Here is a 27,777-nt window from a genome sequence, read left to right as displayed (position 1 = left end):
TAGGAGTGATGTCTGCCGTTTCCAATACTGCACCGCCCAAGACACTGTGGCTTGTTCTGGTCTCTCTCTCTGCGATCTCTTGCTCTAGGGGAAGCCAGCCGCCAGGCGCACACAGCCCTGTGGCGAGGTCCGCGTGAGGACCCGCGCCTCCTGCCAAGGGTCACGCGACAGAGCCCTGACGCAGCTCTCCAGTCCTGTGCTCACTTCAGGTGCCTGCAGCTTTAAGAGAGACCTCCCAGCTGTGCCACTGTCGGATCCCCACCTCTCAGAAAGTATGGGAGATAAGGTTTTTTGTTTAAAGATGCCAAGTTTTGATCTCTCCGTCTGTCACCCTGCCTTTCAAATAAATAAATCCTTAAAAATAAATAAAAATGTTGAAAGGGGCAGCATTGTGGCACAGCAGGTTAAAGGCTACCACTTGCAGTGCCAGCATCACGTATCAGAGCAGCAGTTGAAGTCCTGGCTGCTCCATTTCCGATTCAGCTCCTGGCTAAGGCGCCCAGGAAAGCAGCAGAAGATGGCCCAAGTCCTCGGGCCCCTGCCGCCCACATGCGAGACCTGGCCCAGCCCAGGCTGTCACAGTCATTTGGGGTGTGGATAGATGATCTCTGTATTCTGCTGTCACTCTGCCTTTCAAATAAATAAACCTTTAAAAAACATAATAGAGAGGCCAAGTTGGGGGGGGGGGGAGATGTGCAATTGGTGCTAAAAAAAAAAATTGTGATATCTAATGTTTTTTTTACAGCAACTCTGTCTCCCAGCTTGCAGAAGGCTTCGCATCCCCTTCGGAGCACGGGTTCAGGAGCCTGCTACTCAACACTGTAACCTTGGGGAAATGACTTAACTATGGAGCCCTGTGTCTCAGCTCCCTCAGCTGCCAGATGAGGACAATGTACCTCGACCAGAGAGCTGCTGGAAGCCTAAATAAAGATATGCAAGGTGCATTAGGCACAGTCAGCGCTCAGGGGTAGCTGCTCTCAGCAAGCAAGCCCTGCCCCTCCTTAGCCTCAGCTTGTTCATCTGTGAAATGGAGAGGCATCCCCATTCTCCCAGGGCCCTCAGCAAAGTGAAGGGAGATGGTGGATGGGAAAGCACGGGAAACAAAAGGCACCGTCTGACCACCCGCTGTCACCATCACTGCGCGGGTCACCTGGTGTCTCCGAGGGCAGTGCCCTCAGTCGGGGCGTCCACGCAGTCCTTGATCCGCCAGTCCATGATGTAGCCGATGAGGGGGCAGGTGAGGAGGCACAACAGCTGCATGGCCCCAAAGACGGAGGAGTAGAACCCAACTGGGCGGGACAGGGATGGCAGTGGGCTCAGGAGCTGACGCAGGGCGGGAACAGCAGCCCAGTGCGGGGCAGAGACTGCCAACGCAGCCTTCCTCTGATCCTGGAGTCTCAGAGTCCCCAAGTGCCCAGGGCGACCAGAGCAGTCCAGACCCAGAAGTCCCACCCCCTGTACGCTGGGCGACGGCAGGGTGGGTGTGGCCAGGCTCTGGCTCTCCTCCCCCTACCTGTCTCTGCTGCCTGTTGTCTCAGCTCACTGGTCTCTGTGGGTGGGAGGGAGAGAGGGTGAGGGGAGCTCGGCCAAGGTCACCCTCCTGTGCCCACAGTTGCAAAGCAGGCTCACCATGCTCCGAGCCGCCGGTTATGAGATACTGCAGCATCTTATTCATGGCGGCCATGTAGAAGATGACCCGCAGCTGCGTCATGCCCATGGTGAGGAGGCTCCACAGGAATATGGGGGAGAAGAGGCTCTTGCGGAAGGGGACAGACTCTGGAGAGACAGCAGGGGGAGCCCCTGAGCCCTGCACCTGCACCTTCCACTTCCCCTACGCAGTCCCAGTGGGGGCTGGGACAGGAACTGTGCTGCTTCAGAGATGGGAAGTTCAGTGTCACTTCCCTCCCAGCTCTTGCCCTGCGCTGTAACGGCTGCAGAACAGTTCTGGGAGGCCTCTGAAGGGACACCTGGTGCTTCTGTGGTAGCACTGCCTCCAGGACACTTCCTGCCAGCTCCACACGGCCACAGATCAGCCCCACAGAAGCCGCCACAACGGTATCCACGGCTCGGACAGCCACATGACGTGCCCCAGTCCTGGGGCTGGGCGCAGCAGGTCAGTCTGACTCTGGCTCAGGCCCCAGAGGGACTGGCAGGGCACAGCCCTCCTTATAACTGTGCTCCAATGTCCCAGGCTCACCCAACCCTCGCAACTCCCCTGCCAGGCAGGAGTTACCAGTGTTAGCTTAGAAAACGAGGAAAGCGAGAACAGAGATAGGAGAGTTACCCAAGCCACACAGCCTGTAAACGGGGAGCAAGCCTCAAAACGCCATCTCCTGACTCCTAGGCCCCTGCTCTTGCCCCAATCATGGAGCTGGCAGTCCAGGGGTCCTAGGTAAGCACAGGTACCTCTGGAAGGCGGGTGTAGTTCCTCCTGTGGCTAGCAGGGGGCACTGGCCAGCCAAGCGTTGGAGGGCACCTGCCTGGAGGCTCCCTGGCCTGGCCGCACCTGATGCAATGGGCTTGGAGGTTGCAGGTGACTCTGAGGAAACCAGCTGCCCCCACAGTCCAAGATTCTGGGAGCACCCACCCCCGGCACCCCTACCCTGGGACCACACAGATACCCCTAAGTCCCCCAGAGTTCTCCTAGCTTGGATTGCTCATCAGCAAAAGGGGTCTACGGCCCATCTACATCTAGGGGTGCTGTGAGGACTGAAGGGGAGAAAGAATGGACACTCAGGGGTCCTCACCCAGCGTGAGCACCCACCCTCCCGAGCCCCCCCAGGCCGGCACCACGACTACACACTCACTCTCAGGGAGGCTGTCCGAGGTGCTGCGAACATCCTGGGATGAGACGAAAACGTCAGCCCCCTCCTCCAGGCTGGGGGCCTTCTGGCTCAGCCGCTGGCCCACGATGGTCACGTGGGTGTAGAAGCGGTCGCCAGTCACCTTGTGGTCCAGGGCCAGCCCACTACATATGATCTTCTTCCTAATGGCAGCCAGGCCAGAGTGTGTGGGAAGCAGCCAGGGGGAGCCCAAGCCCAACACCCTGCCTCTCAGTGACGGGCCTGGCCTTGGCTGTGCCCAGGAACATGCTCGCTAAGGCAGGACTCAGAGCCCGGCCCAGGGGCCAGGCTGGCGCAGGTGCCCAGTCAGCGAGAGGCAACTCATGACAAGAGCCTAGGGTGATTACTAATGCCATAAACAAGAGTGTCAATTTGTTAAGTCAACAACAGGAGTCACTGTGCACTTACTCCTCATGTAGGATCTCTGTCCTTAATGTGCTGTACATTGAGATTTAATGCTATAACTAGTACTCAAACAGTATTTTTCACTTTGTGTTTCTATGTGGGTGCAAACTGTTGAAATCTTTACTTAATATATACTAAACTGATCTTCTGTATATAAAGAGAATTGAAAATGAATCTTGATGTGAATGGAAGGGGAGAGGGAGCGGGAAAGGGGAGGGTTGTGGGTGGGAGGGAAGTTATGGGGGGGAAAGCCATTGTAATCCATAAGCTGTACTTTGGAAATTTATATTCATTAAATAAAAGTTTAAAAAAAATTTTTAAAAATGAGTCCTATTTCTCTGGGGCTGCTCGGAATCAACCTGACTCCAGCCATAGTCTGGCATCCCCTTTTCAATGTTACGACCTTCGAAAAGTTGCTTTGTTTTCCTGCACCTTTGTTATAACCAAAGTTAATGAAAGAAGCTAGGTCTTACAGCTGTTTGAGAATGGTATAGGAGCTAAATCCATAGTGCCTGGCATACAGTAGGTACTCAATAATTGAGTCAGTTAAGCAGCTGCCAGCCTGATGTGCCTGGGGAGCATCTCCACCTGCCCCCGCTGGACTGACAGCCTTGGGGAAAGCTGGCGTTCAGCTTGCCCAGACAAGGTAAAATGCTGGATTCCTTTGGGGCCACATGGCCTCTGGCACTGAGGTCCCTCTTGCTCTCGTGTCCTCCTGCTGCAAACCCAGAGAGGATACTGCCAAGAAGAATCTTCATGTCTGACCACCTGTTCTGTGTGTGTGCCAGCTGGTCCTGAAGAGCACTTGAGTGTAAGCAGGGTCAGGCTATGAGAACGAGCTTGCAGAGCTGAGGCCGTCTGCCAAACTGAGGTTCAAACCCAGGTCTGTCTGTCTCATCACCACGGCCCTGGCCTCCTGGCCCCTCCCCCCTTTAGAGCAGGTGAACCCCTCCCATCTCATCCCGACCCCAGCCCCTGCCACTCACGTGTAATTGGCTTCCTCAGGGTTGGGAAAGGCTTCGATGGGCCAATTGAGGGCACAGTTCAGAAAGATGAGGCAAGCCAGGCCAGACCAGGTGAACATGATGACCACAAAGGACACGCCAGCATCATAGATCAACTGTGGGAGGAGGCGGCAGGCCCATGGGGGAAGCCACCAGGCCCCAGACCCCACAGAGGCAGAACCTGGACCTTCAAGAAGGTCCCTTCTACCCACTCCTTGGATCCAGTTCGCAGAGGAGGAAGAAATGACCAGAAGATCCACCATTGTCTTCCTCTTCCCCCCTTGCCCCTCTAAAGAAGTGTGACATAGTCCTTGCTGGAGCTGAAGTAGCCAGTCTCTCATTTAAAATGCCTTTGAATCTCCATCTTTAAAAGGCTTTAAAAGGCACACACACCCTGCCCATGACTCCATAAATGTTCATGCTGATCTTCGCCAAAAAAAGGGTCAATTATGTTAGGAAAATGAATGACCCAGGTGTGCCACACCGAATGTGTTTATCCTGCCCCTTCCTGGCACGCTCCCTGGGGGAAAGGTAAACCCAGTTTGAAGGGCCTTATCTCACCTGTCCCAGGTGTCCCCAGGTGCAACACCTGGTGCAGGGGGCCTTCCAGTGCTCCGCCTAGGGCCTCCCAACCCGAGACCAACAGGCTCTGAACTGACTGTGATTCCCAGCATTTGTCCACCCCCACTAATGGGAGAAGCACAGACGATGTGGCTCCCGTCTTCTCACACACCCTCTGTCTGGGACGCCTGACGTGGGCCCTGCCCTCCGGTCCCTGCTCAGAGCTCCAGTCACTGTCTAGGAAATCCTGGGCTCCACCTCCTCGGCCCTGGGCCTCGGGGGCCTTTTCCTCTCTAGGAGCAAGACAGAGCTTCAAAGGGCCACACGCCAGACGGGGCTCCTCAGACTGGACTCCCTGGGTTGAAGACGTGGGGGGAACTGCCCACCAGAACTGGCAGCCACCCACCCATGCACGTCTCCCATCTCCTTCGCTGGGCTGAGAAACGGTGCCCCCTAAAGGAGCCGATGAATTGCCCAGGGTGGGGCTTGAAGAATGCATCACAGCCCAATAGAAAGGAGGCGTTCAGATCCTTCGACCAAGGACGAAGACATCTCAGGGCTCCTGGCTCTCAGGTCCAGCAGGCTGACCTGGCCAGGTTTTGCCCTGTGATGCTGGAGTATGAAAGGGGAGACGTGGCGGGGGGGATGAGCCAGGTCCCTCCTAAGAGCATTGTAGAAGTCCTGGGATGCAGCTTCCAGGGCGAGAAAAGAAGACAGGCAGGAGACCAGCTGAGAAGGCCTGCCTCGGCCCGGAGAGAGGACGGCTGGTACCCAGACACCAGCGAAGGAAAGGAAGAGAGCGGAGAAGTCGGACCCGTGGTGCAGCCCAGGGCTGGGACTCCTCCAATGACGCTTCAGTGCTTTTCACCCCGGAGGCAGGAACTGGGCCACCGCTCCCCCAGCCCCACCCAGTTCTTGTACTCGGGGCAAAAAGACCACCCGGGGGACCTCCCAGGCCCCCTAAGCGGCCCCTACCTTGACTCCGGGGAATGTGATGGCGGAAGAGGCGTAGGAGCCGATCATGAGGGACATAAAAGTGGAGCGCAGGTTCCCAAACATGTTGGGCAGCTGTGGAAGGAAAACAGAGGCCATGAGCAGGGGAACCCCCAACCCCAGTATCCACCGAGGGCTCCCCTTTCCCAACCCCGCCTGAGCACGCTGTACCCAGCCTGGTACTTCCCAAAGTCACTTCCAGGAGACCACAGCTCCAGGAGCCACAACTGCAAAGTCTCAAAGTGAAATCCACAGGGAAGCCATCCTCTCACCCTCTCTTACACACTCCCAATGCACTTGACACAGAAAAGGCTTCCCAGCAGTGCCCTGGAGAAATTCTGTTCATTTTGTTTACACGCAGGGCTTCCCAAGTGCGTTGTGGTGGTCTCTTTAGTCGTGTGCCACCTCTGAATAACACTGACCCAGTGCTGCTCCCCTTTACAGCTGAGAACGTCGAAGCCCAGAGAGAAAATGAAGGGCAGGCACTCAAGGTCAGAGCAGCTAAATGACTCCCTCCCCTGTTCTGGCCACCCCAGCCCTACTCCAAGGCTATGACTCCCAACAGGTGCACCTTAGCCCTGTCAGGGGCCCCAAATGTCCCAGCCCAGTTTCTACTGAGCCAGCGCCAAGTCAGGGGAAGGATCGGGGAGGGGAAGGTGGGTTGAAGGGAGGGGGCAGAGCAGACTTAGAGCTCTCGCTGGTAAAGAATTGATTGGAGCCGGTGCTGTGGCATAGCAGGTTAAGCTGCCACCTATGATGATGGCATCCCATATGGACACTGGTTTATGTTCTGGCTGCTCCACTTCCCATCCAGATTCCTGCTAATGGCCTGGGAAAAGCAGAAGATGGCCCAAGTGTTTGGGCCCCTGCCACCCACATGGGAGACCTGGAAGAAGCTCCTGGCTCCTGGCTTTGGCCTGACCCAGCACTGGCCATTGCTGCCATCTAGGGAATGAACCAATGAATGGAAGATCTCTCTCTCTCTCTCTCTCTCTCTCTCTCTTGATCTCTCTCTCTAACTCCGCCTTTCAAAATAAATTAAAAATCTTTCAAAAAAAGAGAATTTATTGATTGATGTTCTGTTCACTGGCCTGGGCAGTGAAGCTAAGTCCCGAAGCTTTTGTGTGTACCCCCTATCCTCACCATCCTCCACACATCACCAGATGATCCCATAACTAGGAAGAAACTTAAACGCTAAGCAAAGCCTAAACCTACTCCCCAGAGCACCAGCAAACCAAGGCTCACAAGGAGGACCTCAAACAGCTCTGGGAAGGAAAACTTGGGAACTGAGTCGTCCTCCCTTCCTGTCTCCCTACAAGGCTCTGGAAAAAAAAATAAGAGGGGGGCCCTGTTGTTCCCCACTGGGGCAGTTTACCCTGGCACCTTGTATCTGCATGGCCCCCTGCCAAAGACACCAAAGAAGGTGCCAGGCCAGGACAACTCCACCAGGGGTCTGTGGGCGCCGCCTGTGCCCAGCACCATCGGCAGGGTGAGGCTGGCCCAGCTAACCCCAGGCCAGACCCAGACTGGCTAGGAACACAGCTTCAGCACTGGACGTCCCGGCCCAGGGAGCAGCAGAGCAAGTGCCCTGGGGGGCGGGGACGATGTCAGGCCCTGCCATTGGCTGGAGATTACAGTCTGGGTGATTAAGGGGCGGAGGCGTAGAGCCCCTCTGGGCTGGCCAGGGCAGGGTGACCAGGGTAGGGTCCGAGGTCAGGCCCCAGAGAAGGGATTCAAGGCTCTGTGCCAAGTTGCAAAGCGTGGAGAAGAGGCAGGGAGGAAGGGATCGCTTCCTTCGAGAGAGAGTTGTGAAATGTTCCCGGCTGGAATTAAAAGGCAAAGGCGGCTCCTGGGGTGAGATGAAATTCAGCCAAAAACACCCAGTTTGGCCTTCAGGCAGACCTCACTGGAGATAAACAACCCAAAGCTGGCCCAGGCAGGAACCTGCCCCGCCCCCACCCGCTCCCCAGCCTTTAACCCTTCCATTCTGTCTCACCTTCCTAGTGTGCACTCAGAGAAACACACACACACACACACACACACACAAGGGGTCAAGCCTGACCTTGTAGGTCAGGACGGGCCAGCGTGGGCCGCGTCGCAGGGTTCAACCTCACACTCACATGTTTACCCAGTCACCCTTTCAACCCAGACAGTGTCCCTCGGGAACACTCTCCCACAACACAGCAGACACAGCACACACTGCCTCCTCCAGCCGCTGCCTCCCTGCCACTGTCACATTACCCAGTTTTATCTTCTCCCAGCACTTACCACCGCTGACAGCGTATCAGCTTGCTGACTTATCAGGTTGTCTCCTCCCCCTGACCCCCAAAAGGTAAGACCCAGCAAGGTGAGGACAGGAGGACATGGTCAGACCTGTTTGGGCTGTAGCCGCAGTGCCTAGAACAGGGCTCAGCCGACACTCATGGGATTGGTGCGGTAGCCCCACGCGCACACGCACACACATGCGTGCACGTGCACACACACACACACCTGAGCGGTTTCCCATACCTGCCCTTGACCTCCATACACAAGCACCACCCCCAGGCTCACCCTCATTTCCAACCATCCCCCTCTCCCAGGTGTCCCCACTGTTGGGCCGGGCCTGTCATACTCACAGTGAGCGAAGTGAACGTCAAGCAGATGCCACCAAAACCATTCAGGGACAGCGCCAGGAATATGAGCGGAGACAGAACTGGGAAGAAGGAGAGGGCTGAATGAGGGCGACTGGGGAGCTGTGGCAGGGCGGGGGGCCAAGGGCAGCGTCTCGGGCAAAGCAGCCCCCTCCATCCCACCCGTTCTTTCCTTGTGAGGGCACAAAGGCCAGACAGCTCACCTTCAGGGTCCCGCGAGGCCAGGGCCATGAGGGTGCAAGATGCAGCAAAGCACGCACTGTGTGGACACAGGAAACAGTGAGGGGTCCCCTCTCCAGACCTCCCTACCCCTGCCCCCCAGCTCCCACGGCGCAGCCGCCTCACCTGCCAAGCAGCCGCAGGGGCCGGGGGCCAAAGCGGTCCATGAGGATCCCCAGGGGCAAGGTGGTGGCGCTGAGTGCAAAGGAGCCGATGGTAAAGCCCAGGTTGAGCATTTCATCCTGCCGGTCGCAGCTGGGCCACCGGCTGGGCGGCTGCCCCTGGCTGCTGTTGGCGGTGCTGGTGGTGGTGTTTGCAGCTGCGGAGGAGGGGGCAGGGCTCAGCACACAACAGCCGGGACAGCTGGCAGGGGAGACGGCAGCCCCCGACAGTGGTGCTGTGTTCAAGCCCCATTTCCTCATTACTGCCCATCAGGTGATTCTGGGGGGTGGTCTAGGGTGATATTCTGGGGGACAGGGCTCCATAAATGGCAGCAATTCAGTACCTGACCTTGGGAAAGACATACATCACACACCCCCTACATACATATATACCACACACACACCCCACATACATAAAGGCCACACACACACACATCCCACATGTACACACCAAATATGTACATATCCCAAACATACATATACGACACAAACACAGCCCGAGACATCAACCAGCTCAGCTAAGAGGACAGCCATCAAAGCATTTACCGCATTGCAATAATCACCCAATGTCCAAGCTTGGGGGCTGTGGACCCCCCAACAGGAGGCACCCCCAGATCTAACAGCAACGTCGATCAGTGGTGCCCTAACAGATTTAACAGAAATTCACTTAAAGGAAGCTTTCCCAATAAATGACACCCTGATAAAGTAATATTTATTGAGCACTCAGCTTTGTTCCAGGCATTTTTTCTTCCTTTTTTTTTTAAGATTAATTTATTTGAAAGTCAGAGATACAGAGAGGCAGAGGAAGAAGAAGAGAGAGAGAACTATTCCAACCAGTGGTTCACTCCCCAGATAGATGCATCGGCTGGAGCTGCTCCAATCCGAAGCCAGGAGCCAGGAACTTCATCCAGATCTCCCACGTAGGTGCAGGGGCCCAAGGACTGGGGCCATCTTCCACTGCTTTCCCAGGCCATAGCGAGAGCTGGATCGGAAGTGGAGCAGCTGGGACTCTAACCGGCACCCACATGGGATGCTGGCACTGCAGGTGGCAGCTTTACCAGCTATGCTACAATGCCCGGTGCCCTTTTTTTATAAGATTTATTTTATTGGGGCCAGTGCTGTGGCGTAGAGAATTAAGCCACCACCAGTGCTTGCATCTCATGAGTCCCAGCTGCTCCAATTCCAATCCTGCTAATGTGCCTAGGAAAGCAGCAGCAAGTTACACCCATGTGTGACTCTGCCTTTCAAATAAATTTTTAAAAAATAGTTCATTTATTTGAGAGGCAGACTAACAGAGAAGGAAAGACAAAGAGAGAGACAGAGAGAGACAGAGACACACAGAGAGATCTTCCATCCCCTGGGGGACTCCCCAAGTGGCTGCAATGGCTGGAGCTGGCTCAGACTGAAGCCAGGATCCCGGAACTCCATCCAGATCTCCCACTTGGATGGCAGGAGTTCAATAACTCACACCATCCTCTGCTGCTTTCCCAGGACGTTAGCAGAGAGTTGAATCAGAAGCTAAACAGCCAGGACTTGAACCAGCACTCCTATGAGAGTTGCTGGTATTAGAGCCGGTGCTGCAGCACAGCGGGTAAAACTGCCTGTGATGCTGGCAACCCATATGGGCGCTGGTTCAAGTTCCAGATGCTCCTCTCCTGATCGAGCTCTCTAATAGCCTGGGAAAACAGTGGAAGATGGCCCAAGTGCTTGGACCCGTGCACCCACGTAGGAGACCCAAAAGAAGCTCCTGGCTCCTGACTTTGACTCCGGCCGTTGCAGCCATTTGGGGCGTGAACTAGCAGATGGAAGCTCTCTATCTCTGTCTATCTCTGTAACTCTTTCAAATATTCAAATAAATAAATTTAAAAAATAAAAAAAAGGAAAAGATGCTGGTGTCACAAGCAGCAGCCCAACCCACTGCACCACCACCCCAGCCCCGGGGCCTTTTATAAACAGTCACTGCATCAACTCATGAGTCCCATGAGGCCCATGAGTCAGTCAATAAAGTATCCCCATAACCCAGATGAAGAAAGTGAGGTGTTGCCCAATTACCCTCACTTGCCTGCTCCCAGTTAGCACTGGAACTGGCAGCCTCCTGAATTAAGACACTGTCCCTGCCCCTAAGTCTCTCAACTGACAGCTTCCCTCATAAACAATCCCACTTGCTTGCAGTTAATGCACACCTGCTTTGTGCCAGGACTTTCCATACAGAATCTGATCTTATCCTACAATATAAGAATAGAATGCCTAACACACAGGTTCCTTTGGAGACAAGGACCAAAGCTCTGCATGGTGCCCAACCCAGGGAACATGCCCTTGGGACAGCCGACGAGAGATGATGGCCCTCGGGTGCTGAGGTTCCCGCAGTGAAACAGAGGGGAAGCCCTCAACTCTCACGCGCGGCTGTGGTTAGATAACAGAGAACCCAATGAAGGCGAAATACAGCGTGGAGTGGCAGGTGCTGAGAAGAGAGATGCCCATGTCATAGTGCCCGGATGCTGGGGGGGCGAGGCAGACGCACGGGCCCAACAGTGACGTGACCTTGACTTCAGATATCTGAAGTGTGTGCAACTGGCAGAAGGCGAAGTGATCTGTGTGTGAACTTCAGAAAGAACATAAAGGGCTGGCAGATAGGCGTGCCGGCCACCCAGAGAAGGAACCTCCTTGGGCGATGGGGAGTTCCCCACCTGTGGCAGTTGCCAAGAAGGCTGGGGCAAGTGCTTGGGCACCTGCAGGAAGCAGTGAGAGGGGTTAGACCACACATGGGGTTGAGGCCAGCCCAGTAATTCAGGGGTCTTGACGCTCACTGTCTGCTCCAGCTAATCCTCTCTTACACCTATTTGCTGGACATGTAGTGACTGTCTGCCAATGAGCTCTGTCTTGGGACAGTGAGTAAAGCAAGAAGAAAAGCAAAGATAACTCAGGCCAGCACTGCCCCCACCCATGTTCTGCGAGGCTGGCTGAACCTTTTAGTGCATTGAAACTGAGTGGCAGTTTAGGGGCTGGCTTTGCGGTGCTATAGGTTAAGTTGCCACTTGGAACACTGGCATCCCTTGCTGGAGAGCCGGTTCCAGTTCCAGCTGCTCCAATCCAGCTCCCTGCTAAAGTGCCTGGGAAAGCAGCAGAGGGTGGTCCGAGTGCCTGGGTCCCTGCCACTCTCATGGGAGACCCAAATGAAGTTCCTGGCTCCTAACTCTAGCATGGATCAGCCCCAGCCATTGTGAACCAGCTCACTCGCTCGCTCTCTCTCTCTTTCTGCCTTTCAAGTAAATAAAAATATTTTAAAATAAAGAAAAATTGAGTGCCAGTTTAAAACCGGGAATCATCTCTAAACATCTAGATTTCTGGCTTATATTGAAAAGATCAGAAAACATGGCCATCAGGGCCAGGGCTGTGGCACAGAAAGTTAAGCCTCTGTCTGCAGTGCCAGAATCCCATACGGTCACCGATTCAAGACCTGGCTGTTCCACTTCTGATTCAGCTCCTTGCTAATACTCCTGGGAAAGCAGTAGAAGATGGCCCAAGTGCTTGGGCCCCTGAACCCACATGGGAGACCTGAAAGAGGTTCCTGGCTTCGGCCTGACACAGCCCTGGCTGTTTTGGCCATTTAGGGAGTGAACCATCGGATGGAAGATTTCTCTGTCTCTCTCTTAAATTCTTTATTTAAAAAAAAAAAAAAAAAAAAAAAAAACAGAAAAGAAAACCTGGTCATCATCACAGCCGAGTGGCGGCTTCTCTGATTCACCAGGGCTTGCTTCACACAAGTGCTCACCTCCCAGACTTCTGCTCTCTTAACACCTGCCCTGCGGTACCCAATTATCATCACCTGCCTGGCCCCAATTAGCACTGGAACTGGCAGCCCCTGAATTAGAAACCACCCCTGCCCCTAAGTCTTCCAACTGACAGTTTCCCTCATAAACAATCGCACCTGCTTGCAGTTAATGCACACCTACTTTGTTTCAGGACTTTCCATATAGAAACTGATCTTATCCTACAATAGTCCTCAAAAGTAAGGATACTGGCCTCCATGTCACAGATGCTCAGGCTCCAAGAAGCCGAGCAACTCAGCCCCCAGCATCTCACCGGAGGGCTCAGACTGAAGCCCAACAGAATCTCCGAAGCCAGTCCTTTTAATTCGCACCACGTGGCCTCTCTGTTCTGCACAGGCCAGGAGCCCCTGCACTAATGAAGAATTCAGCCCAGGACACTGTTCGTGACTCAGGGTCAGTGAATACCTTGGTTCATCGATCATTCTCACAGGTCTGATTCAATTGGGCTAGCTCCTGCTCACTCAGTGCTTAGAGAAAGTGAAACTTACAAACCCGGAGAGGAGCCTGCCCAGAGGTCGAGACCTCTTGCACCTGCTAATTACAATAGGTCTTTAGCATCCACCTCCCCACTGTGATAGACAAGTAAAGTGAGGCAGAAGATAGCACGGGGAGAGGGGCAGCGCTGTGGCATGGGGGTAAAGCTGCCACCTGCCAGCATCCCACATGGGCACCAGTTTGAGTCCCGGCTGCTCCACTTTAGATCCAGCTCTCTGCTATGGCCTGGGAAAACAGCAGAAGATGGCCCAAGTGCTTGGGCACCTGCACCCTCAAGGGAGATCTCGAAGAAGCTCCTGGCTTCAGGCCTGCGCAGCTCTCGCCATTGCAGCCATTTGGGGAGTGAACCAGCAGATAGAAGATCTCTCTGCCTCTGTAACACTGCTTTTCAAATAAATAAATCTTAAAAAAAAAAAAAGAGAGAGAGAGATGGGACAAAGTATTCAGTGAGTGAGTGAGTGACAGAGTTTAGAAACATGGGAGACTTGCATTTCCCAATGTGTGGTTTGCACAGGAAGTAGGGGACACACCAGGTGCGGACACAAATGGTTTTGGAGGTTTCATTGTTATTATTTAAATGCGTAATAGAAACATACATACATGTGTGTATACATATATATATATATCTACCTATGTATGTATTAGAAATATATGCAATGTATGATGTGTGTATTTAACACCAAACCCAAAATTCCAAGGAGATTGCATTTTAGAAAGCAGCAAACTTCCTTTTCTAAAAAAGTTAGTTGAGAGGGTGAGCATTTGGTGCAGCAGTTAAGATGCTGCTTACGGTACCCACATCCTGGGGTTGGCGTCATGGCACAGCAGGTGAAGCCACCGCCTGCAACACCAGCATATGGGCACTGGTTCAAGACCTGGCTGCTCCACTTCCAATCCAGCTCCCTGCTAATGCGCCTGGGACAGCACTGGAGGACGGCCCAAGTCCTTGGACCCCAGCACCTGCACGGGAGATCTGGAGGAAGTTCCTGGTCCCTGGCTTTGGCCTGGCCCAGCCCCAGCCATTGTGGTCATTTAGGGAGGGAACCAACAGATGGAAGATCTTTCTGTCTGTCCCTTCGTCTCTCTGTGTAACTCCGACTTTCAAATAAATGAGTAAATCCTTAAAAAAAAAGACACCCACATCCTATAGGAGTATCTGGGGTCCAGCTCTGCTTCTGATTCCAGCTTTCTGCCAATGCAGACCCTGGGAGGCAGCAGTGATGGCCCAGGCAGTTGGGTCCCTGCCCCCCACCTAGGTTGACTTCTAGATTCCTGGCTTCAGCCTAGCCTAACCCAGGCCAAGCTGTTGTGGGCATTTGGAAAGTGAATTGGTGATGGGAGATGTCTCTGTATGTCTTGCTCTGTCTCTCAGCCTTTCAATTAAAAAAATTTTTTTAATGATGCAAGGAAGGAGTAATAATTATAATAATAATAGTATTAAGTAATAGCATCTATGGCACACAGAAATGGTAAAACCATGACAGTCAATAGCAAATGACTAGATCTGGGAAATAATGGAAAATGGGATCATGGCTAAGCATTCACTCTCTCAAATCCCTGGTCTACTAGGATTGCTGAAAATGGGCTCTGTTAGCCTACCTGTGCAATGGGCACAGCAGTCTCAAATCACCAGAGAAGCTGCTCTGAGGACCGCCGCACACACACACAGCACTCAGAAAAGGGTCCCATCTGCCTCGCACCCCTGGTCAGTGCTTCCTCCCTAACCCCCAGGCTTCCCTTTCTTGCAGTCAACACTCCCAAGAACACCTGAGGATCAAGCTCTGGCTGTATCTTGCCACGACTGACCAGACTCCCCTCCAAGAACCCCAAGCTGGGGAGGCGAGGAGAGGACACACCGACCCCAGGAGGCCCAGGAGAAAGCTTCTCCCAGGAGGGTTGTTCACATCCAGTTCAACGCTCACTCAGCTCTTTTTTTCCCCAAGTCAGAAGCTGGCTTTTCAACATTTTCATTTTACTTGAAAGGCAGCAAGACAGAGAGAGATCTTGCTTCCTCTGGTTCTCAAACACCTGCACTAGCTAGAGCTGGGTCAGGCTGAAGCTGAGAGCCAGGAACTCAATCCAGGTCTCCCCCATGGATGGTAGAGACCCAAGTTCTTGAGCCATCACCCAGAGCCTTCCGGATGCACATTACCAAGAAGCCAGTGTGAAGCTAAGGAGCCAGGATGCGCACCAAGCACTGTGTTATGGGATTGTGGGCATCCCAAACAGCATCTCAACTGCTGCATCAGGTGTCTGCTCCTCAGCTCCTCATTTTTTAAAAATGATTTATTTGCTTATTTGAAAGGCAGAGTTACAGAGAGGCAGAGAGACAGAGAGGGAGAGGTCTTCCACCCGCAGGTTCACTGCCCAAACAGGTGCAATGGCCAGAGCTGGGCCGATCAGAAGCCAGGAGTGTCTTCCATGTCTCGACGTGGGTGCAGGGGCCCAAGCACTTGGGCCATCTCCTACTGCTTTTCCAGGCACATTAGCAGGGAGGTGGAGCAGCCGGGACCCAAACCAGCGCCCATATGGGATGCCGGCACTGCAGACAGCGGCTTTACTTGCTACGCACCCTGAGCACCAGCCCTGAGCTCCTAATTTTTTAAACTGATACTGGGCAAGTATTTAGCATCTCTGAGCTTCAAGTGCCTCTTCTATAAGAGGGAGTTAACAATAATTACATGACAGATTTGCAGTGGGGACAAAAGACCCAGCTAGCAAACAGTATACACTTAGGAAATTCAGGGTTGTTTTATTTGTTTGCGCATATCCTGGGTAAACAGTAGCGTGTGACGAACTGAACAGCCCCTGTATAAACTCTGAGTAACAGAGCCCCCTTTAGCTGTACCACCCCAATAGAGGGGTCAGACATCCACCCCAAAGTACCAATACATGGCAAGAAAGACAGCAGAAAGCACTGAGAGACAGAGGTGAGGCAAAGAAATCCTGAAGAGCTGACACTTGGGACCAGCACTCTGGCATAGTAGACTAAGCTTACGCCTGCAGTGCCGGCTTCCCATACGGGCACTGGTTCATGTCCTGGCTGCTCCTCTTCCCATCCAGCTCTCTGCTACGGCCTGGGAAACAGTGGAATATAACCCAAGTGCTTGGGCCCCTGCACCCACGTGGAAGACCTGGAAGAAGATCCTGGCTCCTGGCTTTGGATCAGCTCAGCTCCAGCCGTTGCAGCCATTTGGGGAATGGACCAGTGGATGGACCAGTGGATGGACCACTTTTCTCTCTGTCTCTTCCTCTCTCTGTCTGTAACTCTATCTCTCAAATAAATAAATAAATCTTAAAAAAATAAAATAAAAACTGACACGATTAACTCAACAATGAGCTCCACATTGGTTGAGCTCTTTAAATATCTGTAAAATGACATCATTTGATCCAGACATCATTGTTCTGCAGCAGGAAGGCTAATGGGCCACTGTGTTTCACAGACTTAGGAACAGGGAGCCCAGAAGGGGTAAGTTATTTACCTAAGGTCACACAGCAAACATCAGCAAAGCAGGGTCCTGAAAATACGAAGAAACCCACTCCGTGGGCAGTCTGAAACTGGGCTTGCTCTCATCCCATTTTCACAACAGCCCTATGAGGCCGGGATGACGATCCATTTACATAAGGGACCACTGAAATATTAAGAAAGCAAAGTACCGGCCAGCGCCACAGCTCACTTGGCTAATCCTCCTCCTGAGGTGCCGGCACCCCAGGTTCTAGTCCCAGTCGGGGCGCCGGATTCTGTCCCAGTTGTCCCTCTTCCAGTCCAGCTCTCTGCTGTGGCCCGGGAGTGCAGTGGAGGATGGCCCAAGTGCTTGGGCCCTGAACCCACATGGGAGACCAGGAGAAGCACCTGGCTCCTGGCTTCGGATCAGCATAGTGCACTGGCCATAGCAGCCATTTGGGGGGTGAACCAACAGAAGGAAGACCTTTCTCTCTGTCTCTCTCTCTCACTGTCTAACACCGCCTGTCAAAAAAAAAAAAAAAAAAAAAAAAAAAAAAAAAAAAAAAAAGAGGAAAGAAAGAAAAAAGAAAGCAAAGTACCTGACTGCAGCCAAGCAGCCCTTAGCAGAGCTGGAAGCCATGCTGGCTGCCCCTGTCCACCGGGACAGGGACTCAGATCCTTGCTCAGAGCCCCTGTTCTTAGAACACTGTAGAAGGAAGCTGAGACCCACTGAAGTAACACCTTGACAGTAGGGACTCCATTTTGGAGAACCTGAGACTCCATTCTGGGAAGGTGCCCCCCGACACTGTGAGACTCTGGTCTGAAACTATGCTCTAAAACAGTTGGACAATAGCAGTCCACTACACCACACTTGGCAGAGCATAGAAACCCCCTAGCATGATCGCTCAAGCTTGGAAGTGGATAGGCTGCACCTGGGTTAATGATAAAAACGTAATTTGTCTATGTCCTACATATGATTAAAACCAATACCTGGATTAATGTCAAGATTGTAATTAAAATTGTTAAGACTGTAACTGGTATTGTCAAGATTATAATTGATACTAGTTTCGCATAGGTTTTAGGTCAGCTTGACCCCGGTAACCATGTATTCCCCCCCCCGATCCTAGCAACCATGTATTCCCCTCCTGGTTTTGTGGTTTTTGTCTTTATAAACCCTGTTGCTTTTTATCAATGTGTGGAGCTCCTTTGTTTACACTCGCTCAGGTACAACACCACCATGAATGAAGCCCCAAGAAGCAAAACACAGGCACTCTTGATCAGGTGGCCTGACTGAGACGGACTAGGAGCCATATCCACAGTCAACTGGACAGTCTCAGAAGTTAGGCTGGAGACCCTAGAGTGGAAGGAAGGTGAGAGGAAAGAGGTGTGCGGAACCCTGTCTCCTAGGAGTGCACAACTGGGGCCGGCATTGTAGCACAGTGAGTTAAGCCGCCTGTGATGCCAGCATCCCAAATCAGTGCTGGTTCAAGTCCCAGCTGCTCTGCTTCCAATCCAGCTCCCTGCTGATGAGCCTGCGAAAGCAGCAGATGGCCCAAGGACTTGGACCCTGCCACCCACATGGAAGACCTAGCTCCTGGTTCTAGCCTGACCCAACCCCAGCCTTTGCAGATGGAAAGACCAGCAGAGGGAAGACTTCTTTCTCTGCCATTCTGCCTTTAAAATAAATAAAATATTTTTTAAAGAAAAGAAAAAAGTACATGGTTACACTCTGGGAAGGTGTCGACTTTGCTACTTTAGTGATCCCAAATGGCCAGATCCAGACACACCCACTTCTGGGTAACTCAAAACTCCAAGTGGACACCTCACACCATATACAAAAAGTAGCTCAAAATGGATCAAGGATAATAAAGTACAAATCTTTGTGACCTTAGGTTAAGCAATGATGTAAATATGATACCAAATGCCATGACAAAACAAAACAAAACAAAAAGATAAATTGGGCTTTGTTGTGCAGCAAAGAACAGAATGAAGAAGTAAAAAGACAACTCACAGTGGGAGAAAAACCTTGCACAGCAGGCATCTGATAAGGGATTTGTATCTAGAACAGAAAGAACCCTTACAACTCAATAATAAAAGACAACATAATTTAAAAATGGACAAAAGAAGCCAGCGCCAGCCCTCCCACGTGGGTGGCAGAGGTCCAAGCACTAGAAGCCACTTTTCCAGGTTCATTAACAGGGAGCTAGATTGGAAGTGGAGCAGCTGGGACACCAACTATATCCATATGGGATGTTAGCATTGAAAGCAGTGGCGGCTTTAGCAGTGGCTTTAACAGCTCTACCACAAAGCCAGCCCCTCAAATAAACAAATCGTTAAAAAATTTAAGGGGTGGGGGGCAATGTTGTGGTATAGCAGGTTAACCCTCCACCTGTGATGGCCGGCATCCCATATGGATGCCTGTTCAACACCTGGCTTCTTCTCATCCAGTTCCCTGCTGATGCACCTGGGAAAGCAGTGGAAGATGGCCCAAGTGCTTGGGCTCCTGCACCAGCTTGGTAGACCCAGAAGAAGCTCCTGGCTCCTGGCTTTGGCCTGCTCAGCCCTGGCCATTGTGGCCATTTGGGGAGTAAACCAGCAGATGGAAGATCTCTCTCTCTCTCTCTGTCTCTCTGTCTCTCCTCTGCTCTCTGTAACTCTGCCTTTCAAATAAATATAAAATAAAATAAAATAAATATTTATAAAATAATTTTTAAAGTGTTGACACATGCTACACAGGTGAACCATGAAAGCACTACCCTAAGTAACAGAAGACAGTCATAAAAGAAGGCACATAAAACTCTATATGAAGTGTTAAGAACAGGTAAATCTAATTTTTAATCTTCATCTTAGGCAAAGCCCTATGACAGAAAGTAGCTGAGTGGTTGTGCTTGACGGTGGAGGAAGACATCAGGGCCGTGGAAGCTGCTAACGCAATGAGTGGTTGCTCTGAGGGATAAAGAAAATGTTCCAAAATTGATTGCAATGATGGTTGCACAACTCTGAACATGCTAAAAGCCACTATATGCTTCAAATGAGTGACTTGTAAGGTGTCAGGGTTGTACCTTGATATAGCCATTTCTCATATTTTATAAAAGCACAAGTGGAGGTATAGACTCTCAGAAGGGGAGCAGGAGTTTTGAGGCTGATGGAAATGTTCTAAATATGTATTTTTATTTATATTTCTGAGAAGAAGAGAGACAAGACCGAGTGCTCCTGGGAGCAGGTGTTGTGGTGCAACAGGCTAAGTAGCGGCTTGGTGCACCTGCATTCTGTATCAGAGTGCGTGGGATTGAGTCCCACCTCTGCTTCTGCCACTGTGCACCCTGGGAGGCAGCAGATGATGGCTCAAATACTTGGGCCCCTGCCACCCGTGTGGGACACCTGAATGGAGTTCTGGGCTCCTGGCTTCAGCCTGGCTCAGCCCTGGCTGTTAAGGGCATTTGGGGAGTGAACTGGCAGATGAAAGATCTCTCTTTCTCTCTGCCTTTCAAATAAATGAGAGACAATTTTTCACCAACAGGTAGAGAAGGCAAGAAGCAGCTACTGGGTGGGTAGGACCAGGCATCAGGGCCACTGGGCAGCAAAGGGCAGGCCATCCCCAGTAGCTCAGGAGGAGACCTGACCCTAAACAGTCCTCCCCTTCTTCTCTCATTTCATCTCATCTCCAGCCTCCTTCTCCACACCCACCCTGTGGTCCTAGGCCAGCAGCCAACTCTACCTCCTGGGGGGGGGGGGCATTACCCTCTAATTGGACCCCAGGAGGCATGGGCAAGTTGCCATCCCTCCACACCACCTGCTGCTTCCTTACAGATAAGCCTGGCAGGGGTGGGGCAGCACCCCAGGTGGGAGTGGCCACTGCTCAGTGCACCCAGAGAGATCAAGACCTCCCCACCTCCACCCCCAAGGAATCCGGTTCTTTCCCACAGCCACAGCAGGTGCTGCGGGGCAGGGGAGTTGTGAAGACGCCAGAAAGACCCTTGGGATGCCCATGGGACACACACTGTTATTAGCCCCATTCTGCAGAGCAGCACACCGCAGTGCCACGTTTAAGGGACGCATTGATGTCACTGAGCTGAGAGAAGCGGGGGTAACTGGGACTCAGATCCAAATAGGAGTTCCTTCCAAGCTTGCTCCACAACAGGGAGATTGGGGGTCAGGGAAAGGGAGGAGGGGGAGAAAGCGGGAGGAAGAGGGCCAGACTCCACACCCTCCAGCACTTGGCCCAGCTTGTCAGCACAGCACTCAGCTTCCAGGAAAAGGGAGACAGATGCCCATCCAGCTCCCAGACGCCCGCAGCTGGGCTCCTCCCTGCCCAGGGGCAGCTGCAGATAGCCCGTGGCTGAGCTGTGGCTCCCCAGGATTGTCAGTAATTGCACTCCTTCTTTCTGGGCCACTCCCGCCACAAGGTCAAGGTGGCTGAAGTGAGAAACAAAGGCCTGCCCACTGCCAGACCTAGAGGAAGTCGGCTTCTTAACTTTGAGCAAATAGGTGACTTGAAAACCTCAGGACTCACAAACGAGAGCGGGCAGGCCTGTCACACTCACTTCCCACCGGAGGCAGCTCTGCTTTGTCTTATTTAACCTAACAATAGCCAACTCAGCTACATCCTGCTCTGCCCCCCCCCCCACCCGCCAGCCTGACTGGTCCCTGCACCGGAATGCCCAGTAGGATACCTGGCATTCGGTGACCACTGAATTAGACAAAGGAGGTGGAGTGGGGAGGATGCCCCCTCTTCTCCCCATGAATTTTGAAGAAGTCAGGAAGAGAGCCTGCCCAGTGCTTCGAGCAACCCTACTTCCCGGCCACCTGTCCCTTCCACCTCCCACCTGTTCTCCAACCCACCTGCCCCTTCTCGGGCATACCTTGGCACAGGCTAGAATAGAAGCCCTCGTTCTTGAGAATGATCAGCAGGGAGCCCCAGCCCAGCAGGACCGCGGAGAAGAAGAGGTTCTCCAGTACCGCGGTGCAGGCCATCCACCAGCGCCTCCGGTACGCCTGCTCCAGCGTGGGGGCCATGCTGGCCGAGAGTCTGCAGAGAAACAGAAGGCTGAGCGAAGGGTCCCCCAGCGGCCCCTGGGAAGGGTCCTGCATCATGATGGCTCCTGAGAGCCCCTCGCGCCAAGCCGCGCGGGGGCCTTCATGGAGGCCCCATAGAGCCCTGGCCAGCCAGCGCCGGCGAGCTGGCTCTGCGCACACTGGCAGTGCCAAGGGCGCACGCGGCGCTGGGCTCCCGCCCGGCCACTATCAAAAACAAGGAAGGTCTTGTCTGCACGCAGCAGCTTCCTGGCCCGCTGCCGGCCTCTCCCACCCAGCACACAGCGCGCTGAGCCCGGCTCCTGGCGGGAGGGGTGCGGGGAGCGAAACCCGCGCTTCTCCAAGTCCCCACAGGTCAGCAAGGGGGCAGAGCGCGCTCTGAAGCCACCGCTGGCCCATGTCCGGCCGGCCTCTTGCGCCAGGAAGGACCCCCTGGAAGCAAGGAAGAGGAGGAAGAGGAAGTCTGAGGCTACCCTAAGACCCTCTCCTTCCTGTTACCCCTCCAAGTCCACACCCTCCGGGGCCGGGTGAGAGCGAGCCGTCCCACTTTGCACACCAGGCGAGTCCCTACAGCCTCTCGAGCCAAGCCAACAGCTGCCACGTGGAGGCAGACCCAGGGCAGGCGGGCGCGTCCTCTCGCGCCCTGGGCTCGCTCAGCGGGGCGCCAGGCACCACGCCGCGCGCCTCGTAGCCCGAGGAGGGGGCTCGGGCTCCGGCAGGAAGTCCGGCGACGGCTGACTTTATAAGGGCCGTGATAGCGGATGGGCTGGCTGGCGGGCGGGTGTGTTTACCAGAGGGAGGAAAGGAGGCGCGCTCCCCCCGCCGCGGCCGCTGCAGCCACCGCGGGAGGAGACGGCACGCGGGCGGCGTGGGGGCGGGAGGTGAGACCCGGGCAGAAAGAACCAGAGCCAGGGCGGGCTGGCCCGAGTCACTTCTTTCCGGGAGCCTTGGTCCTCATCTGTGATATGGGGTTTTGGCCGCCTCGGGCGCTCCCGGAGGTTCGTTAGAACTCTGACAAGTGTGGCTGGAAACCGAGGAAGTGCAGCAAACGAAGGGGCCCAGAGGAAGGGTCGGAGGGGCGCGCTTGGAGAGAGCGCACGACGTGCCGCGGCACCCGGAGGCTCCGGCAACAGACATTTCTAGGGAAGCCTGCGGCGAGGGTGGGTGGCAGCTGGCCCAGGTGGCTCTCCGCGGACGCGCGGTCCCCCACCGCACCCGCCGCTCACCTCCGATCGGGGCAAACGCGCCTCCTACACCCGCAGACGCCTGGCGGAGCGCAGCGCCTTTGCCGCGCGGCCGCGAGCTCAGGATCCGGGGTCCCGCCGGCCCAGCCCTGAAGTGCACCCGCGTTGGGGTTTTCTCTGCGTACCGGGTCCCAGCGGCCTCGGAACTTCAGCCAGACAGCCTGCTGGTCTCGCCTCGCCTGCGCTCTCGGAAGAAGTCGGGAGCCGGGAACCCGCCGGGCGCCACAGGTCCGCGAAGCCGGGCATGGACGGAGTGATCTGCCGAGCGGATCGCGGTATTTACTCGCGTCCCGAGCTGCGCCCAGAGGTGGGGGCGGGGGCTCCCTTCTCTTCCCCTCCCCCGAGGTCGACTTTCACGCCCACGTGACTCTGCCGCCGGCCCCCAGGTCCTCGCCGCCCCCAGCGCCTACTTTTCCACCCTGGGTACCCCACACGAGCGTCAGGCAGCGCCCTCTGCGTCTCTCGTCCAAACAAAGGACTCGGCTGGAGCAGACCGAGTGCGACGCGGGTCGGGCTTGGGTGGGGTTTTGAACCGTGCTGTGGGGAGTCGTGTTTTCCCAGAGAGGCAGAATGGCACGGACGTCTTGTGGTTACTCCGATTCAGGTCCGAGTCTCCACTTTGAAACTGACCACCCTGGCTTGCCTTGGGCAACTTACTTGACTGCTCTGAGCTCCTGTGAATTAGAATAGCGAGAGAATTGACCCACTTGCCGGAGAAGTCAGGAATTGTGTTGTGTGCACATAGTAAATGTCAGCTGCTGTTGTTACTATTTCCCAAGACCTGGTGATCAACGACAGGAGATGCGCCGATCCAAAGCCAGGAGCTTCTTCCTGATCTCCCACGCGGGTGCAGGGGCCCAAGGACTAGGACCATCTTCTACTGCTTCCCCAGGCCATAGCAGAGAGCTGGATCGGAAGTGGAGCAGCCGGGACTAGAACCAGCGCCATATGGGATGCCAGCACTGCAGGCAGCGGCTTTACCTGCTATGCCACAGCACCGGCCCCAGATGCGAATTTAATAGCATGTGTTAGGTGATCCCCACGATGCTCCTTGGGAACAGGCACTGCTGTGCAGAAAGCTCCGATAAAGCCTTTGGCAAGGGCGGGGGTGGGGGGGTGGAGGGAGGACTGAGCAGCTAAGCCACCAGGCCAAGGGAGAAACTGACATTTGCTGAGTTGCTACTATGTGCTGGGCACTCCCTCCCCGCCAGAAAAATTGTTGTTAAATCTTCAAAGACATCATGGTCTCATTTTAACCTCCCAGCTGGAACAGAGGGAGGGACCTGGAGACTTGGAGCATGGTGCTTGGAGACAGGATGGAGAGTCGGGGCTGTCTGGCTTTAAGATCTGCCCCTTCCATTCCTCCAGGCCAGGGGCATGGCAAGAGCAGAAGCTTAGCCGTGGAAAAAGGCACAAGGCGTTCCCTCTGCCAAAGCTCACGTCAGGCTTTGGTGGTTTCACTTCAGTGGTGGTTCCCAGGACGTTCAGATCAAGGTCAAACTCCTTAGCTCAAGGTGAGGGGCCCTAGAATAAAAGTTCTAACCCAGATCCCCTTGGGAACATGATAAAACGCTATCAATGCGCTCTATGACAACACTAAGGTGAACGCGGGCTCTCTCCCTGACACTCCGCAGTGCATGGGCCTCCCTGGCTGGGGCACTTGCCCTCCCTTCATCCCAACCTGCCCTTCCCTGTTTGCAACATTGTCCCTTTCCAACTGTCAGCTCTAGGAAGCCAGGCAAGCGGCTGGGCGGCTGCATCCCCAGCGCACGGTACCCAAAGGCACTTAGCAAGCACAGGTGCAGTGAAAGCAAGCCAGCTGCTTTGCCTCCGCCCTCGCCTTTGCACCTGCGGTTCCATCGGTGGGAATAACAGCTTCCCTTCTTCCCTTCTAGTATACTCATCTGTCACAAGGTAGCTCAAATTCTACCTCTCTCTGGGAGCTGTCTCTGATCTAGGCTGGATTACGGACCTGGCCCACATTCTCCCAACAAACACTGTGCTAACCTTTGAGGCCTCCACACTAATCTAGAACTGTGGGTTTCCTTCCTTGCTCTTTCCCTGCACCACACACACATGCACGATGAAGTAGAAATCCCTTCAGAGAGGACAGCATTGTGGCATAGCAGATCAAGCTGCCACCTTCAAGGCTGGCATCCCATATGGGCACCAGTTCGAGTTCTTACTGCTCCACTTCTGATCCAGCTCCCTGCTAATGGCCTGGGAAAAAGCAGCAGAAGATGGCCCAAGTGTTTGGGCCTCTGCCACCCACATGGGAGACCTGGAAGAAGCTCTGGGTTCCTGGCTTTGGCCTGGCCCAATCCTGGCTGTTGTGGCCATCTGGAAATGAACCAGCAGATGGAAGATTCTCTCTCTCTCTCTCTGTAATCGTTGGCAAATCCCCTAGCTCAGGGGATTTTTTTTTTTAAGATTTATTTATTTACTTGAAAGAGTCACACAGAGAGAGGAGAGGCAGAGAGAGAGAGAGAGAGAGAGAGAGAGGTCTTCCATTCGATGGTTCACTCCCCAATTGGCCGCAACGGCCGGAGCTGCATCGATCAGGAGTCAGAAGCTTCCTCCGGGTCTCCCACGCGGGTGCAGGGGCCCAAGGGTTTGGGCCTTCTTCTACTGCTTTCCCAGGCCACAGCAGAGAGCTGGATTGGAAGTGGAGCAGCCGGGTCTCGAACCAGCGCCCATTTGGGATGCCAGCGCTTCAGGCCAGGGCGTTAACCCGCTGCACTACAGTGCAGGGCTCTCTCTCTCTCTCTCTCTCTCTCTCTCTCTCAGAAACAGAGATAAAGGTCTCCCGTCTGCTGGTTCAGTCCTCAGATGCCCAGAACAGCTAAGCTGCTGGACACTGCGATCCCAGAACTCAGTCCAGGTCTGTCACGTGAAGGGCAGGAACCCAGTTGCTTGAGCCATCACTGCTGCTTCCCGGGGTCCACATTAGCATTAAGCTGGAGTCAGGAGCCGGAGCTAGGTACTGAACCCAAATACTCATTTGGGACTTGGGCATCGCAACTCCTAGGTGAGATACCTACCCCGGCTTTGTTTTTACTGGGATTGATATGGCTGGGTTTGTGTTTAATGAGTGGAGAATATGTGGGAAAGAAGAGAAAAGTTAAAGTAGTTAGAAGGCACGCAGCACACAGGGGGCTGGTGCTGTGGCGTAGCAGGTTAAGCCTCCGCCTGCAGTGGTGGTATCCCATATGGGTGCCGGTTCGTGTCCCAGCTGCTCTACTTCCGATCCAGCTTTCTGCTGTGGCCTGGGAAAGCAGCAGAAGATGGCCCAAGTCCTTGGGCCCCTGTACCTGTGTGGGAGACCCGGAAGAAGCTCCTGGCTCCTGGCTTCAAATCGGCATAACTCCGGCCATTGTGGCCAACTGGGGAGTGAACCAGCAATGGAAGACCCTCCCCCCCCGGCTCTCCTCTCTCTGTGTAACTCTGACCTTCAAATAAATAAATAAATCTTTAAAAAAAAAAAAAAGAAGAAGAAGAAGGCCATGTAGTAGTTCACATACAAAATAATGGATGGGATGTTTGGTGCAGTGGCTCAGAAGCCCCTTGGGTCGCCCTCATCCTATATCAGAATATTAGAGTTCAAGTCCCAGCTCTGCTCTTCATTTCAGCTCCCTGAGAGGCAGCAGGTGATGGCTGAAGCAGTTGGGTCTCTGCTATCTGTGTGTGAGACCAGAACTGAGTTCTCCTGGATTCAGCCTGGCCCAGCCCTGACTATTGTGGGCATCTGGTGGGTGAGCTAGCAGACAGGAGATCCCTCTCATCCTCTCCCTCTCCCTCTTCCTCTCCATCAGTCTCTGTGCCTTTCAAAAAATTAAATATAAAACAAATGGTGACCAGCTTTTTAAAAGTAGAGAAAGTAAGATGAAAGACCTAAAACGCACTTTCTTTCTTTTTTTTTTTCTTTTATTTATTTGACAAGTAGAGTTATAGACAGTGAGAGGGAGAGACAGTTCACCCCCCCAAATGGCCCCTACAGCCGGAACTGCGCCGATCCAAAGCCAGGAGCCAGGCTAAAATGCATTTTCATATGAGAATCAGTAAGATTCAGCAGGAGCTGGTGTGATGTGTGCAGTGGATTGCAATGCCCACATCCAATGGGCGTGCTGGTTGGAATCCTGGCTGCTCCACTTCCAATCCGACGTCCTGCTAATGCACCTGGTGAGGCAGTGGAAGACGGCCCAAATGCTCGGGCCCCTGCCACCACTGTGGGAGATCCAGATGGTATTCCTGGCTCTTGGCTTTGGTCTGGCCCAGGTCTGGCTATTGCTTCCTTTAGGGGAAGCGAACCAACAGATGAAAGATCTCTCTCATTCTCTCTTCCCTGCTCTACCTTTCAAATATGTGAATCTTAAATTAAAAAAAAAAAAAAAAAACAAAACCAGGATTTGTCAACCTTCTTCTTCCCCTGCCTTCCTAGGGGCTGTCCTCCTGCCATTACCCCCAGTTAACAGCCTTATCACGTTGATCTCCTGTGGGCGCCTGAGCAGAGTCTACTTCACGGCTTAGTGGACAAGAGAATTGGTTCAGGCTGGGTAGAAATCCTGGCTCTGTAGCTAATCACTTGTGTGATTTTGCCCAAGTCGCTTAATCTCCTAAGCTTCAGTCTTTTCCTCTGTTGAGGACTGAAACAATCGTATCTGATTGAATTCATCGGGTAAGAAATCATTATTTCAGTTTAATGAATACTGATTCTGAATATTTGCATGAAGAAGGTACATAAAATGTTGCAGCCATTGGGAAAACAATGTGGCAGTTCCTCTAACAGTAAAAAAGCACTGAGTTACTATTGTAGCTGTGTAATTCTGCTCCTCAGTGTATACCCAAGAGAACCGAGAACACCTGTCCACACCATTGTACACGCATGTGCACAGCTGCACTGTTCCTCAGAGCCA

General features: G+C 53.6%; 1 protein-coding gene across 12 annotated transcripts in view; it reads right to left on the bottom strand.

The window, feature by feature from the left end:
• Window positions 1–23,167, bottom strand: part of SLC43A1 (solute carrier family 43 member 1) — a 30,386-nt gene extending 7,219 nt beyond the window's left edge. For 3 of the 12 annotated variants that reach the window (XR_016217050.1, XM_051854089.2, XM_070070261.1), the window contains exons 1-11: window positions 22,990–23,167; window positions 21,449–21,615; window positions 8,782–8,974; window positions 8,640–8,695; window positions 8,422–8,498; window positions 5,789–5,881; window positions 4,235–4,368; window positions 2,808–2,986; window positions 1,630–1,776; window positions 1,514–1,549; window positions 1,151–1,289 (exon numbers count right to left, since the gene is read on the bottom strand). Coding sequence is in view for 5 of the 12 variants with exons in the window: in XM_051854089.2 (XP_051710049.1) it covers window positions 1,151–1,289; window positions 1,514–1,549; window positions 1,630–1,776; window positions 2,808–2,986; window positions 4,235–4,368; window positions 5,789–5,881; window positions 8,422–8,498; window positions 8,640–8,695; window positions 8,782–8,974; window positions 21,449–21,602 (1,208 nt within the window). In the remaining 7 variants the exon portion in view is untranslated. Of the gene's footprint in view, window positions 1–1,150; window positions 1,290–1,513; window positions 1,550–1,629; window positions 1,777–2,807; window positions 2,987–4,234; window positions 4,369–5,788; window positions 5,882–8,421; window positions 8,499–8,639; window positions 8,696–8,781; window positions 8,975–21,448; window positions 21,827–22,118; window positions 22,330–22,846 lie in introns of those variants that run through there. The other 9 variants (XR_016217066.1, XR_016217065.1, XR_016217051.1 and 6 more) reach the window with 8 other exon arrangements.
• Window positions 23,168–27,777: the final 4,610 nt, after the last annotated feature.

The sequence above is a fragment of the Oryctolagus cuniculus genome, chromosome 1 (genome assembly GCF_051225735.1).
Source record: "Oryctolagus cuniculus isolate XC-2025 breed Fujian yellow rabbit chromosome 1, ASM5122573v1, whole genome shotgun sequence".
NCBI classification, from domain to species: domain Eukaryota; kingdom Metazoa; phylum Chordata; class Mammalia; order Lagomorpha; family Leporidae; genus Oryctolagus; species Oryctolagus cuniculus.
The sequence above is the reverse complement of the archived record's forward strand: the minus strand, read 5'-3'. Positions and strand labels throughout refer to the sequence as shown.